At 45.4% G+C, this 13,769-nt stretch overlaps 1 protein-coding gene across 3 annotated transcripts in view; it reads right to left on the reverse strand.

Annotated features, from left to right (window-relative positions):
- Window positions 1-5,451, reverse strand: part of ELK1 (ETS transcription factor ELK1) — a 37,684-nt gene extending 32,233 nt beyond the window's left edge. Inside the window, exons 1-3 of one of the 3 annotated variants that reach the window (XM_088469993.1) lie at window positions 5,086-5,451; window positions 4,809-4,940; window positions 4,314-4,522 (exon numbers count right to left, since the gene is read on the reverse strand). In XM_088469993.1, the coding sequence (XP_088326119.1) occupies window positions 4,314-4,522; window positions 4,809-4,821 (222 nt within the window). In that variant the 5' untranslated portion in view covers window positions 4,822-4,940; window positions 5,086-5,451. The remainder of the gene's footprint in view (window positions 1-4,313; window positions 4,523-4,808; window positions 4,941-5,085) is intronic. The other 2 variants (XM_088470011.1, XM_088470002.1) reach the window with 2 other exon arrangements.
- Window positions 5,452-13,769: the final 8,318 nt, after the last annotated feature.

Below are 13,769 nucleotides of genomic sequence, written 5' to 3' on the forward strand. Positions count from 1 at the left end.
ATCACCTGGTTATACTAATATCTCAGCGCTACGGTAAGATCACCTGGTTATACTAATATCTCAGCGCTACGGTAAGATCACCTGGTTATACTAATATCTCAGCGCTACGGTAAGATCACCTGGTTATACTAATATCTCAGCGCTACGGTAAGATCACCTGGTTATACTAATATCTCAGCGCTACAGTAAGATCACCTGGTTATACTAATATCTCAGCGCTACGGTAAGATCACCTGGTTATACTAATATCTCAGCGCTACGGTAAGATCACCTGGTTATACTAATATCTCAGCGCTACGGTAAGATCACCTGGTTATACTAATATCTCAGCGCTACGGTAAGATCACCTGGTTATACTAATATCTCAGCGCTACGGTAAGATCACCTGGTTATACTAATATCTCAGCGCTACGGTAAGATCACCTGGTTATACTAATATCTCAGCGCTACGGTAAGATCACCTGGTTATACTAATATCTCAGCGCTACGGTAAGATCACCTGGTTATACTAATATCTCAGCGCTACGGTAAGATCACCTGGTTATACTAATATCTCAGCGCTACGGTAAGATCACCTGGTTATACTAATATCTCAGCGCTACAGTAAGATCACCTGGTTATACTAATATCTCAGCGCTACAGTAAGATCACCTGGTTATACTAATATCTCAGCGCTACGGTAAGATCACCTGGTTATACTAATATCTCAGCGCTACGGTAAGATCACCTGGTTATACTAATATCTCAGCGCTACGGTAAGATCACCTGGTTATACTAATATCTCAGCGCTACGGTAAGATCACCTGGTTATTCTAATATCTCAGCGCTACGGTAAGATCACCTGGTTATACTAATATCTCAGCGCTACAGTAAGATCACCTGGTTATACTAATATCTCAGCGCTACGGTAAGATCACCTGGTTATACTAATATCTCAGCGCTACGGTAAGATCACCTGGTTATACTAATATCTCAGCGCTACAGTAAGATCACCTGGTTATACCAATATCTCAGCGCTACAGTAAGATCACCTGGTTATACTAATATCTCAGCGCTACGGTAAGATCACCTGGTTATACTAATATCTCAGCGCTACGGTAAGATCACCTGGTTATACTAATATCTCAGCGCTACGGTAAGATCACCTGGTTATACTAATATCTCAGCGCTACGGTAAGATCACCTGGTTATACTAGCATGTCACAACTATATACAGAAGCATACTAACGTCCCAGAGCTCGGCTCACCATTTAAGCTTATAGTTCAGCTTGTTGTAGCAGTATATTAACGCTTTATTTGCCTGTTCATATTAAGCTCATATGGTCCTAAAAATGGGCGTACTGCGCATTTGCGGTGATGGGTTTGAGGCGGCGGTCGCACAGAGTATTTTTTTTTTGCAAAGTGGTTACAGGTAGTCAGCATTAGGGGGAGGTAACAGGAGGGTGGCTACAAAAACTCAGACATTGTGAGACAGCATAGGGTCGCTCAGAGGTTCAAAGTGAGACCGATGATACAGATGTTTCAGCTTTTGTACGCAAGCGGCGGATGTGAGACGTCGGAGGTGGGCGCCTCCGTGCGCGGGACATCAGCTAGATCATTAGCATACTTTTGCAGCCACGCTGTGTACAGAATGGCGGTGACAACGGGATTTAACTGCACCTCTAAATCAGGCCCAATATATCAGGACCTAGTCTCATGTGGTCCTATTAATATCTCAGAGCCCAGCTCGCACGGGTCACAGCAATATCTCAGCAGCTTGTCTCATTCAGTTACTCGGCTCGCCTTATGGTAGTACTATCTCATAACTCCGCTCACCTTATGGTAGTACTATCTCATAACTCCGCTCACCTTATGGTAGTACTATCTCATAACTCCGCTCACCTTATCGTAGTACTATCTCATCACTCCGCTCACCTTAAGGTAGTAATATCTCATAACACGGCTCGTAGTAAACTCTCATAACTCCGCTCACCTTATCATAGTACTATTTCATAACTTGGCTCACTTTATTGTAGTACGATCTCATAACACGGCTCACCTTATCGTAGTACTCGGCTCACCTTATCATAGTACTATCTCATAACACGGCTCACTTTATCGTAGTAATATCTTAGAACTCAGCTCACCTTATGGTAGTACTATCTCATAACACGGCTCACCTTATCGTAGTACTATCTCATAACTCCGCTCACCTTATGGTAGTACTATCTCATAACACGGCTCACCTTATCGTAGTACTATCTCATAACTCCGCTCACCTTATCGTAGTACTATCTCATAACTCCGCTCACCTTATCGTAGTAATATCTTAGAACTCAGCTCACCTTATTGTAGTACTATCTCATAACTCCGCTCACCTTATCATAGTACTATCTCATAACTCGGCTCACCTTATCGTAGTACTATCTCATAACTCCGCTCACCTTATCGTAGTAATATCTTAGAACTCAGCTCACCTTATGGTAGTAATATCTCATAACTCCGCTCACCTTATCGTAGTACTATCTCATAGCTCCGCTCACCTTATGGTAGTAATATCTCATAACTCCGCTCACCTTATGGTAGTACTATCTCATAATACGGCTCACCTTATCATAGTACTATCTCATAACTCCGCTCACCTTATGGTAGTAATATCTCAGAACTCAGCTCACCTTATCATAGTACTATCTCATAACTCCGCTCACCTTATCATAGTACTATTTCATAACTCGGCTCACCTTATGGTAGTACTATCTCATAACACGGCTCACCTTATCGTAGTACTATCTCATAACTCCACTCACCTTATGGTAGTAATATCTCATAACACGGCTCACCTTATGGTAGTATCATCTCATAACTCGGCTCACCTTATCGTAGTAATATCTCATAACTCCGCTCACCTTATGGTAGTAATATCTCATAACTCCGCTCACCTTATGGTAGTAATATCTCATCACTCCGCTCACCTTAAGGTAGTAAACTCTCATAACTCCGCTCACCTTATCATAGTACTATTTCATAACTTGGCTCACCTTATCATAGTACTATCTCATAACATGGCTCACCTTATGGTATTAATATCTCATAACTCCGCTCACCTTATGGTAGTAATATCTCAGAACTCAGCTCACCTTATCGTAGTACTATCTCATAACTCCGCTCACCTTATGGTAGTACTATCTCATAACTCCGCTCACCTTATCGTAGTACTATCTCATAACTCCACTCACCTTATCGTAGTACTATCTCATAACATGGCTCACCTTATCGTAGTACTATCTCATAACATGGCTCACCTTATGGTAGTAATATCTCATAACTCCGCTCACCTTATGGTAGTAATATCTCATAACTCCGCTCACCTTATCATAGTACTATCTCATAACACGGCTCATAGTACTATCTCATAACTCCGCTCACCTTATCGTAGTAATATCTCATAACATGGCTCACCTTATCGTAGTACTATCTCATAACTCCGCTCACCTTATCGTAGTAATATCTCATAACTCCGCTCACCTTATCATAGTACTATCTCATAACACGGCTCATAGTAATATCTCAGAGCTCGGCTCACCTTATCATAGTACTATCTCATAACTCCGCTCACCTTACCGTAGTACTATCTCATAACATGGCTCACCTTATGGTAGTAATATCTCATAACTCCGCTCACCTTATGGTAGTAATATCTCATAACTCCGCTCACCTTATCATAGTACTATCTCATAACACGGCTCATAGTAATATCTCAGAGCTCAGCTCACCTTATCGTAGTAATATCTCATAACTCCGCTCACCTTATCATAGTACTATCTCATAACTCTGCTCACCTTATCGTAGTAATATCTCATAACACGGCTCACCTTATCGTAGTACTATCTCATAACTCCGCTCACCTTATCGTAGTAATATCTCATAACTCCGCTCACCTTATCATAGTACTATCTCATAACTCGGCTCACCTTATCATAGTACTATCTCATAACTCGGCTCACCTTATCGTAGTAATATCTCATAATACGGCTCACCTTATCGTAGTACTATCTCATAGCTCCGCTCACCTTATCGTAGTAATATCTCATAACATGGCTCACCTTATCATAGTACTATCTCATAACTCCGCTCACCTTATCGTAGTAATATCTCAGAACTCAGCTCACCTTATCGTAGTAATATCTCATAACTCCGCTCACCTTATCGTAGTACTATCTCATAGCTCCGCTCACCTTATCGTAGTAATATCTCATAACATGACTCACCTTATCGTAGTACTATCTCATAACTCCGCTCACCTTATCATAGTAATATCTCATAACTCCGCTCACCTTATCGTAGTAATATCTCAGAGCTCGGCTCAGCTTGTCGTAGTTCATGTTGGTTTTGTTTTTACGTAGGCCCCACAGTCGGGCGACCTCCTCGGCATCCAGGAGCTTAAATTCCCCATCGTTGGACGTCCAGGAGATGAGATGCCGGTGGCTCTGCTCCTCCAGTAACTGCAAGAGAAACTGCCAGAGAGTCCCAGAAGGGTCCATCTCTGCGAGACCAGACAAGACCATGAGGACGCGGCGCGGAGGCATGGGAAAAGGATGACAGTCAACAAGAGAGGAGAAGATGGGCTTCAACACCGAAGATAACATGAAAGCGAGCGCGTGGACAACAGAGTTAGAGGTTTTTGGTGAAAGAGGGGACACAGATTAGAAGAAGACGAGAAGATTGGCAAGAAGGTGGAAGGACAGAGAAGAGACGTAGAGCACAAGAGGCTGGTTGGTGTCAATATTGACTGCACAGCGGCCAATCTCTGGATCGCATCTGGATCTCACCTGACTCTTTCATTACGCTCCATGATTCCCCTGTCACCGCTCAGTACTCTCCCCACCTGCTCTACTCTCCTGCTCGCTTTCCCCAGCTCTCATGGCGTTTTACAAGTAGATGGTGCTGAACAGAAGCACACACTGCATGACAGAGCAGCCACAGAGTGGGAGGAACAGGGGACAGGATAAAGCAGCGAATGAATTGACAGCACAACATGCTTTTGCTCCCGCCCCAAGATCCCCCACATTTTTATTTTTTTTTTCCTCCCCGTTTTCTCTCTCTTACCTGCCTGGAGTCTCAGGCGTCCCTCCTAGCGCTGCGTGTCTGGCTCATGCTGCTCCTGGAGGGTTCCAGAGTCCCAGCCAGTCCCTGCAACCCGTAGGCTGCAAAGAAAGGAGTCTGGAACATGGTCCCGGGCACGGGGGGGAGAGAGGGAGAGAGAGAGAATGGCTGAATGTGTTCCCTGGGCCTTATATATGTATATATACATATACACAGGTGTCGCTCTATTGCCCTCCTCCTCTCCCTCGTCTCTCCATCTCTCAGATCCGCTGGCCCTCTGCCTGCTCCTGGGGTTATTATGGTGATCCAGCGTCTGCCACTCTCTCCCCTTCTATCAGCAGCAGACACAGGAGAGAATCCTAGTTCACGTCACAGAGAAGGGAAAGCAGTGTGGATGGGAGGAGAGGGGAGGTGACATGGGGAGGAGGGGATGAGGCACAGGGGCCTTGCAATCTCATAAATAGGAAGCCAGCAGCACACACAGAGGCTGGGCCGTCAGCGTCTCACCCTCTGCCCACACGGCCCCTAGCCGGGCGAGCCCAGGGTGACCCTGCAAGGCTGTCTCGTTGCACCCAGGTTTCCCGATCACCCGGGTGAGTTTGATAGCATTTAGTCATTCACAGGTGGCCTTCGTCAAGCATGTATGTATTGGCCGACATTCCTGTGTGACTGGATCTTGCAGCCCACCAAGAAACTCTGGACCTCATTCAGAGCCGGACGCTATTTGCGGACGCTCGTTCAGAAAAAGGGGCCGGATATTTAAATTGAGCGCTCGCTCTTTGCGGTCTGTTGACGCCTCTATGTCTGAGCGAGCGTCCGAAACATGCGCTCGCTATTTTGTAAAGACGCCCCTTGGCCGTTCGCATCATACGTCATCTCCGCTATTTATTAGATTAATCGAGTACATCGAAAGGCGTCTGAACTGCTCGCAGTGCTTGTGCTAGGTTTTACTTCCCGCAATCACTGCGTGCAGTTCAGGCTAAAAGACAACCAAGTGACGTGGTCGATGACGCTGCTTTGTTAATTATGCACACCCATTAAACGCCCTTTTGACCGTTTGGCACGCCTGCGTTCGGATCTCCACTCCCCCTTTTCAAGCACCTTCCCCTGTTACCACCCACAAACGGTACATTCTGTCACTCACATTAGCAGCCCCTCGCTGTTTTACGAGCGCACGATTTCCGACCGCAATGACTGGTTGGCGCATGCGCATTACGACCCATACGCATGTGCAGATGTGCGAACATCGCTCGCAGTGAACGAGCGTCCGCTTACGAGCGGCTCTGAATCAGGCCCTCTGTCTGGACCAAATGCAATATATAGCACCTATCCTTGTGTATCAATGCCTATTTCCCTATAGATTGTAAGCTTGCTAGCAGGGTCTTCCTACCTATATATCTGTCTGTTATTACCCAGTTTTGTTCTATTAATGTTCCAATTGTAAAGCGCAACGGAAGATGCTGCGCTATATAAGAAACTGTTATATATATATATAATTTACATACACACATTATATATATATATATATATATATATATATATATAGTACACACACATGTACACAGTATATATACTCAGAAGGTACTGGTAATTCCTTAGTGTTACAAGATTTTATTCATTTCTGAAATGATTTCTAAAATTTTTCTCTGTTTTTGGAACTCGTAAAAATGATGAATTATACATATGATAAAAAATAAAAAAAAAGGTCCCGGTACGGAGTACCAAAAACTAATATATAGATAGCCTCTTATTGTATTATTTAGTAATAGTCATTTATATAGTGCACAGATATCACTCTGCTATTTTACAGAGACCGCCTCAGTCAGTCACATCAGCCCCTGCCCCAGGGGAGCTTACAGTCTATATATGTCACATGGACACACGCAAATGCTGGGAGAACATATAAACTGCACACAGATTGTGCATTGGTAAGGGATGGAACTCATGACCTCCGGGCTGTGACGCAGTAATGCTAACCTCTATGTCAACTGTAGAAATAGACAGATAGCTATGAGATAGATATAGATGAGATACAGTATGAGATAGATATGTGATAGATAGATATGAAATAGTTACAGTATGAGATAGATATGAAATAGTTACAGTATGATAGATATGAGATAGTTACAGTATGATAGATATGAAATAGTTACAGTATGAGATAGATATGAAAGATCGATAGATATGAGATACAGTATGAGATATAGATATGAGATAGATATATATCTGTGAGATAGATATGAGGACAGATACATAAATGACAGATATATATAAGATAGATGGTGGATATGATAGATAGATATGAGATAGATGATAGATATAAGATCGATATGAGATAGATGATAGATAGGAGATATAAGATCGATATGAGATAGATGATAGATATGAGATAGATGATAGATATGAGGTAGGTAGATATGAGATAGATGATAGATATGAGATAGATAGATATGAGATAGATGATAGATATAAGATCGATATGAGATAGATGATAGATATAAGATCGATATGAGATAGATGATAGATATAAGATCGATATGAGATAGATAGATATGAGATAGATGATAGATATAAGATCGATATGAGATAGATAGATATGAGATAGATGATAGATATAAGATCGATATGAGATAGATGATAGATATGGGATAGATGATAGATATGAGATAGATGATAGATATGAGATAGATAGATATGAGATAGATGATAGATATAAGATCGATATGAGATAGATGATAGATATGGGATAGATGATAGATATGAGATAGATGATAGATATAAGATCGATATGAGATAGATGATAGATATGAGGTAGGTAGATATGAGATAGATGATAGATATGAGATAGATAGATATGAGATAGATGATAGATATAAGATCGATATGAGATAGATGATAGATATGGGATAGATGATAGATATGAGATAGATGATAGATATGGGATAGATGATAGATATGAGATAGATGATAGATATGGGATAGATGATAGATATGAGATAGATGATAGATGATGGATATGAGATAGATGATAGATATGAGATAGATGATAGCTATGAGATAGATGATAGATATGAGATAGATATGAGATAGATGATAGATATGAGATAGATAGATGCTAGATATGAGATAGATGCTAGATATGAGATAGATAGATATGAGATAGATGATAGATATGAGATAGATAGATGCTAGATATGATAGATGCTAGATATGAGATAGATGATAGATATGAGATAGATAGATATGAGATAGATGATAGATATGAGATAGATAGATATGAGATAGATAGATGCTAGATATGATAGATTCTAGATATGAGATAGATAGATATGAGATAGATGATAAATATGAGATAGATAGATATGAGATAGATGATAGATATGAGATAGATGATGGCTATGAGATAGATGATAGATATGAGATAGATGATAGATATGAGATAGAAAGATATGAGATAGATGATAGATATGAGATAGATGATATATATGAGATAGATAGATATGAGATAGATAGATATGAGATAGATAGATATGAGATAGATGATAGATATGAGATAGATAGATATGAGATAGATAAATCATACTTGCCTATATTTGGAAAAGCACATTAGGGAGATTGTGAAAGCAGCACCTATGAGCGCGGCGGTAAAGTGGGCGTGTACAGCTACATCTGAGGGGCGTGTCAGAAAATTTACTTCCATCCTAATGTAAATGAGGCCCTAAGCAGTTAGTAAGATCTATTTGTTGATGAAAACACACTGATACTTTTCAGATCTTGCTCATGTATTGTGTATTACAAGGGGTTCCATATAAGTGTCCACAGGAAAAAAATACATATAGCCATAGGGATCATTGGCCCTCATTCAGAGGCGGTCGTAAGAAGCGATCGCTCTCTCTGTATGAGGGCGGCCGCTTCATTTTTGAAGTGCGGCCTCCTGGTCGTTAGTTAAGCTGTGGTTTACTACCCACAGCTTAACGACCGACCAGGTTGATGGTCACGATGGTGATCACCATCACGACCATCGGGGCTTACGACCAGACCCTAAGGTTGGGTCTGGGCACTCGTAAGCCCCAGGGAGCTTTCTGCTCTGATGGAGCAGGAAGCTCCCCACTGACATCACTGATGATGTCAGTGCGGCCGCCCACAAAACGGTAGGCGTTCGTTAAGGAACGCCTCCATTTTGGAAACCACCCCCCCGGCCCGCCTACCAAACGGGGCTAGCTGTCGATGAACATCGACAGCCGCCCCTTTGGTAACAAGCTCCGGAGCGACACAGTGTTTCTCTGTCGCTCCGGGGTTTGCACACGCGCAGTGCGGCCGCTGCGCGTGCGCAAGCCTAACCATCGAGTCGGTTACGAGCACATCGGCGCTTGCGACCGACTCTGAATGATGTCCATTGTGCCTTATAACCAATGCAGGGAAATGGCACCGATTATACCATTTGAATGTATGTACCTCTGATTTCTTTATTTTCCCCAAGTATATAACAGTCACATAATGAGGGTAAGGTGCAACCGGGGAAAGTTGGCAAGTACCACTTGCCGAGAAAAATGAGCGATTGAACGATTACGACATCGTTATCGTTCAATCGCTCATTAATCGTGCAGTAATCGTGAGGAAAAATGTCGGCAACGACCAGAGATGCACGTTCCCACTGGTCGTTGTCGGCATCGCTCATCACCCGAACATGACGGTGGCTGAGCATGTTCGGGGATGAAGGAGCGTGCCTGCACTGACTGACATATTGTTCAGTGTGTGCACTGTACAGTATAATGAACGACGGCAAGTAGATCCGCGCCTTTAGTTATGTGATAGATAGATGGTTGGACTGGCCCGGTGAGCCCCACTGCCTAAGTGCACCACCACTTGCTTTAATGTCAATTATACATTGTTACTCTATTAGAGTGTCAGTTACATGGTCTCAGGTGTCTCTCCAAGTCTCTGTGGAGGCTGGCCTCATCCCCTGTAGTAACTCACCACACCCAAAAACATGTATTCACCAGGTGGGCCTTTCATGCTCCAGTCCGACACTGATTATAGGTAGATTGAACCAGGTACCAGAACAATGGGCCTGATTCAGAGCCGCTCACTGCTGGCGAGCGCTCGCTCTGAATCAGGGCATGTTTTTTTTTGTTCTCCAGCCCACTCGCAAAGCTTTGGGTGACCACCCACAGCTTGTGCGAGCGGCCTGGAGATGGTCTCGATTATCGCGACCATCAGGCTTGCGACGAGACCCTGTGGTAGGGTCTCGGCTCCAGCAAGCCCGAGTGGACTTCCTGCTCTAATGGAGCAGGAAGTCCACTACTGACATCACGAGTGATGTCAGTAGGGCCGCCCACAAACGCCAGGCATTCCTAAGGGAACACCTGCGTTTGCATAACCACCCCCCCCCTCCACGCCTACAAAACGGGGCGAGCTGTCACTCATCATCGACAGCCGCCCTGTTTTGTAGCGAGCCCCGGAGCGACTGAACTTCACTCGCTCGCTGGGGCTCGCGCATGCGCAGTGGGGTACCATCGACCCGCTTGCGAGCGGATCTGAATCAGGCCCTATATCGTCTGGATGTTTAGGGAGAGAGAGAGAGCACCCAGCACTTTCTTCCAGTCCACAGGTTACTATTATTTACCAAAGTGATATATACACCCATGAGAATTCCGGTAATTCATTAGGATGCTGCACAGACACATTGAAACGTCACAAAGTCCCGTATCAGGAAAGAGAAAAGTTGGGAATATGGTATGATTGCATGCAGGGACACTCATTACAAGCAGCAGCAAGGCAGTGTTGCCATAGTAACAGAGGGTGACGCAGTACATGCACCCATTACAGGCAGAGGCAAGGCGTGGTTGCCATAGTAACAGAGGGTGACGCAGTGCATGCACCCATTACAGGCAGAGGCAAGGCGTGGTTGCCATAGTAACAGAGGGTGATGCAGTGCATTCAGAGCCTGATTCAGGTTGGCTCACAAGGCTGCGTTCACACGCACCCTGCTCGCTGCGAAAATATGCTAATGAATGCAATCGCATGGCAACCGCAGCTCTATACCAAGACGCCCATCACTGTATAAAGCCGCCCACTTCCCATGACATGCGTCCGCAAGTCAGCGAAAACACCGGTACCATTGAATAACATTGGGACCATCCGCACAGTTGTGGGTGACCTGACCCTAGCGCAGAAACTGCTAAACTTCCTGTCGCCATCTAGACCTCTGCCAGCGCATGCAATCGCAGGGGCTTAATTATGCACGCCCCTGTAACGGCGTTTAGACGCCCAGGCACGCCTGTGTTTCTATGACCACCCCTCGTCACCACCCCCAAACGGTCACTTCCTGTCAATCACTGTGTGGAGACTCTGGTCCTGATTCAGACCCGCTCGCAAGCGGGTCGATGTTTGGACATGGCGCATGCGCACGCTGGCTGACGTGGGCATGCGCGAGACCCGGTTAGCGAGGGGCGCACCGCCACTACAGGTCTCGCACCAAAACAGGGCAGCTGTCGATTTTGATTGACAGCTTGCCCCGTTTTGGAGGCGGGCGGGGTGGCGGCTGGCCAAACGCCTGCCGTTTGGGGGCGGCCCCACTGACATCACGAGTGATGTCAGTGGGTGAGCTTCCAGCTCTAATAGAGCCGAAAGCCCACTGGGGCTTGCGGGAACGAGACCCTACCACAAGGGTCTCGTCGCAAGCCCCGATGGCGCGATGGTCGAGACCATCGCGACCATCACCTGGCCGCTCGCAATAGTTGTGGGTGGTCACCCACAGATAAGCGAGCGGCCAGGAGGCCGCACAAAACACACAAAAAAAAACGCTGATTCAGCGAGCGCTCTTTCAGAGCGTCCAACTCTGAATCAGGCCCTCTGTGTGCTCACTGCGATCGCTTCTTGATCGCTGTGGCCGGTTCGTGCACACGCACTGCATCTTATACGCATACGCAGAATGAAAACATCAGCTGGCTGCGTACGAACCAACCTGAATCAGGCCCTCAGACAATTACAGGCAGCAGTTGCCATGGTACCACAGGGTGACACAGTTCATGCACCCCGTTATGGCCACTGGCAAGGCACAGTTGCCATGGTAACAGAGGGTGACGCTATGTATGCACCCCATGAAAGTCAACGCAAGGAGTGGTTGCTTTGGTAACAGAGGCAGTCAGTGCATGCACCCCATTACAGGCAGTGGCAAGGCGCTGTTGCCATGCTAACAGGGTCACGCTATGCATGTACCCAATTACAGACATCGCCAATGCGCAGTTACCATGGTAACAGGGGGTCACACAGTGTATGCACCCCATGACAGGCAAAAACAAGGCGTGGTCGCTATGGTAACAGAGGGGTACGCTATGCATGCACTCCATCACATGCAGCAGCAAAGTCTCGTCACCATGGTAACAGAGATAGCCTTTAACTCTTTATATGGCTCACTCCCTATTCCAGCAAATCATTAACCCCTATACTGCCAGCTCCTCTGCAGATGGCATGGTGCATTTTAATATGGCAGCAGCTCTTATTAACCCCTTCACAACCACTGCCCTACAGAAAATCAGCTCATCCTAGCAGAGCAATGGTTAACGGGCCTCTAACACAGTTCATGCCTCTCCTACTGACATCAATAAAACCCTTATTGATGGATTATAGATCATCATCATTTAGCCAGATTTTAGCACATTAACCATTTATCTTACTCTCCCCTGGACAGATAGGTCTGTACAACATGGCTCAGTCCCTCCCCTACCATAATGGGGACAATGGACCTCATTCAGAGTCGGTCGTTGTGGCCGCTCGGTCGTACGCCACCGATGTTCGCTAAACTGTGCATGTGTAAAATTCGCAATGCGCGTGCGCAAACTAGCGGCTACGATCAGAAATTTCTTTCTCCTTGAACACAGCCAGGTCGTTAGTTTGAGTGACAGGATGAGGCGTTTGTGGGTGGTAACAGGGGAAGCTGCTTGTGAATGGGTGAGTGGAGATCCAAACGCAGGCGTGCCTGACTATGCAAACGGCGTTTTATGGGAGTGCATAATTAACTGAGTAGCGTCATGGCACATGTGACATGGGAGGTTTTTACACTGACTTGATCGTAGTGCTTAAGAGAGGGTATGGTCAACCTTAAGCTCTACGACCAGCTCCGATGGTTCCCGATGGTCTCGATTAATCCTTATATGCCCGGAGATGACGTGTAATGCGAACGAGAAGGGGGCGTATTTTTAGTCTTACGGCCGCATCCTCCCCTCGCTCGTCCAGCTAACGATCCCATCTTAACGACGCAACTTGCGAGCACTTCATTTGCATATCCAGCCCCTTTTACCTTACGACCGAACGGCCGCAATGACCGACTCTGAATGAGGTCCAAAGTTCGGGGGGAAAATGGCAGATGTGTTTATACTCCCATGTCCGAGAGGTAGCGTTCAGGAATGTTGATAATAGCGTGCAGCAGGCGCTATATGGCGCTGTGACCACTAGGTGGCGATAAGCATTGGTATTTACATAGTATACTGTACATCGTTATCACTTATGAGAACAAGAGCTGGGGCTGCTCCTCTGTCTTTTAACACATCCAGGGTTGCACCCAATGACCAGACCAATGTTCAGGTTTCAGCTGCCCTTTAACAAGTCCCCTGACAAATGGATACGCTAATGCAATGTTCACGCAGATCGAGCAACTGTTTGCCATTGCGTAGCACCGCATTGCG

The sequence above is a fragment of the Taudactylus pleione genome, unplaced genomic scaffold (genome assembly GCF_031769625.1).
Source record: "Taudactylus pleione unplaced genomic scaffold, aTauple2 ptg000013l, whole genome shotgun sequence".
In the NCBI taxonomy this organism is placed as follows: Eukaryota; Metazoa; Chordata; class Amphibia; order Anura; family Myobatrachidae; genus Taudactylus; species Taudactylus pleione.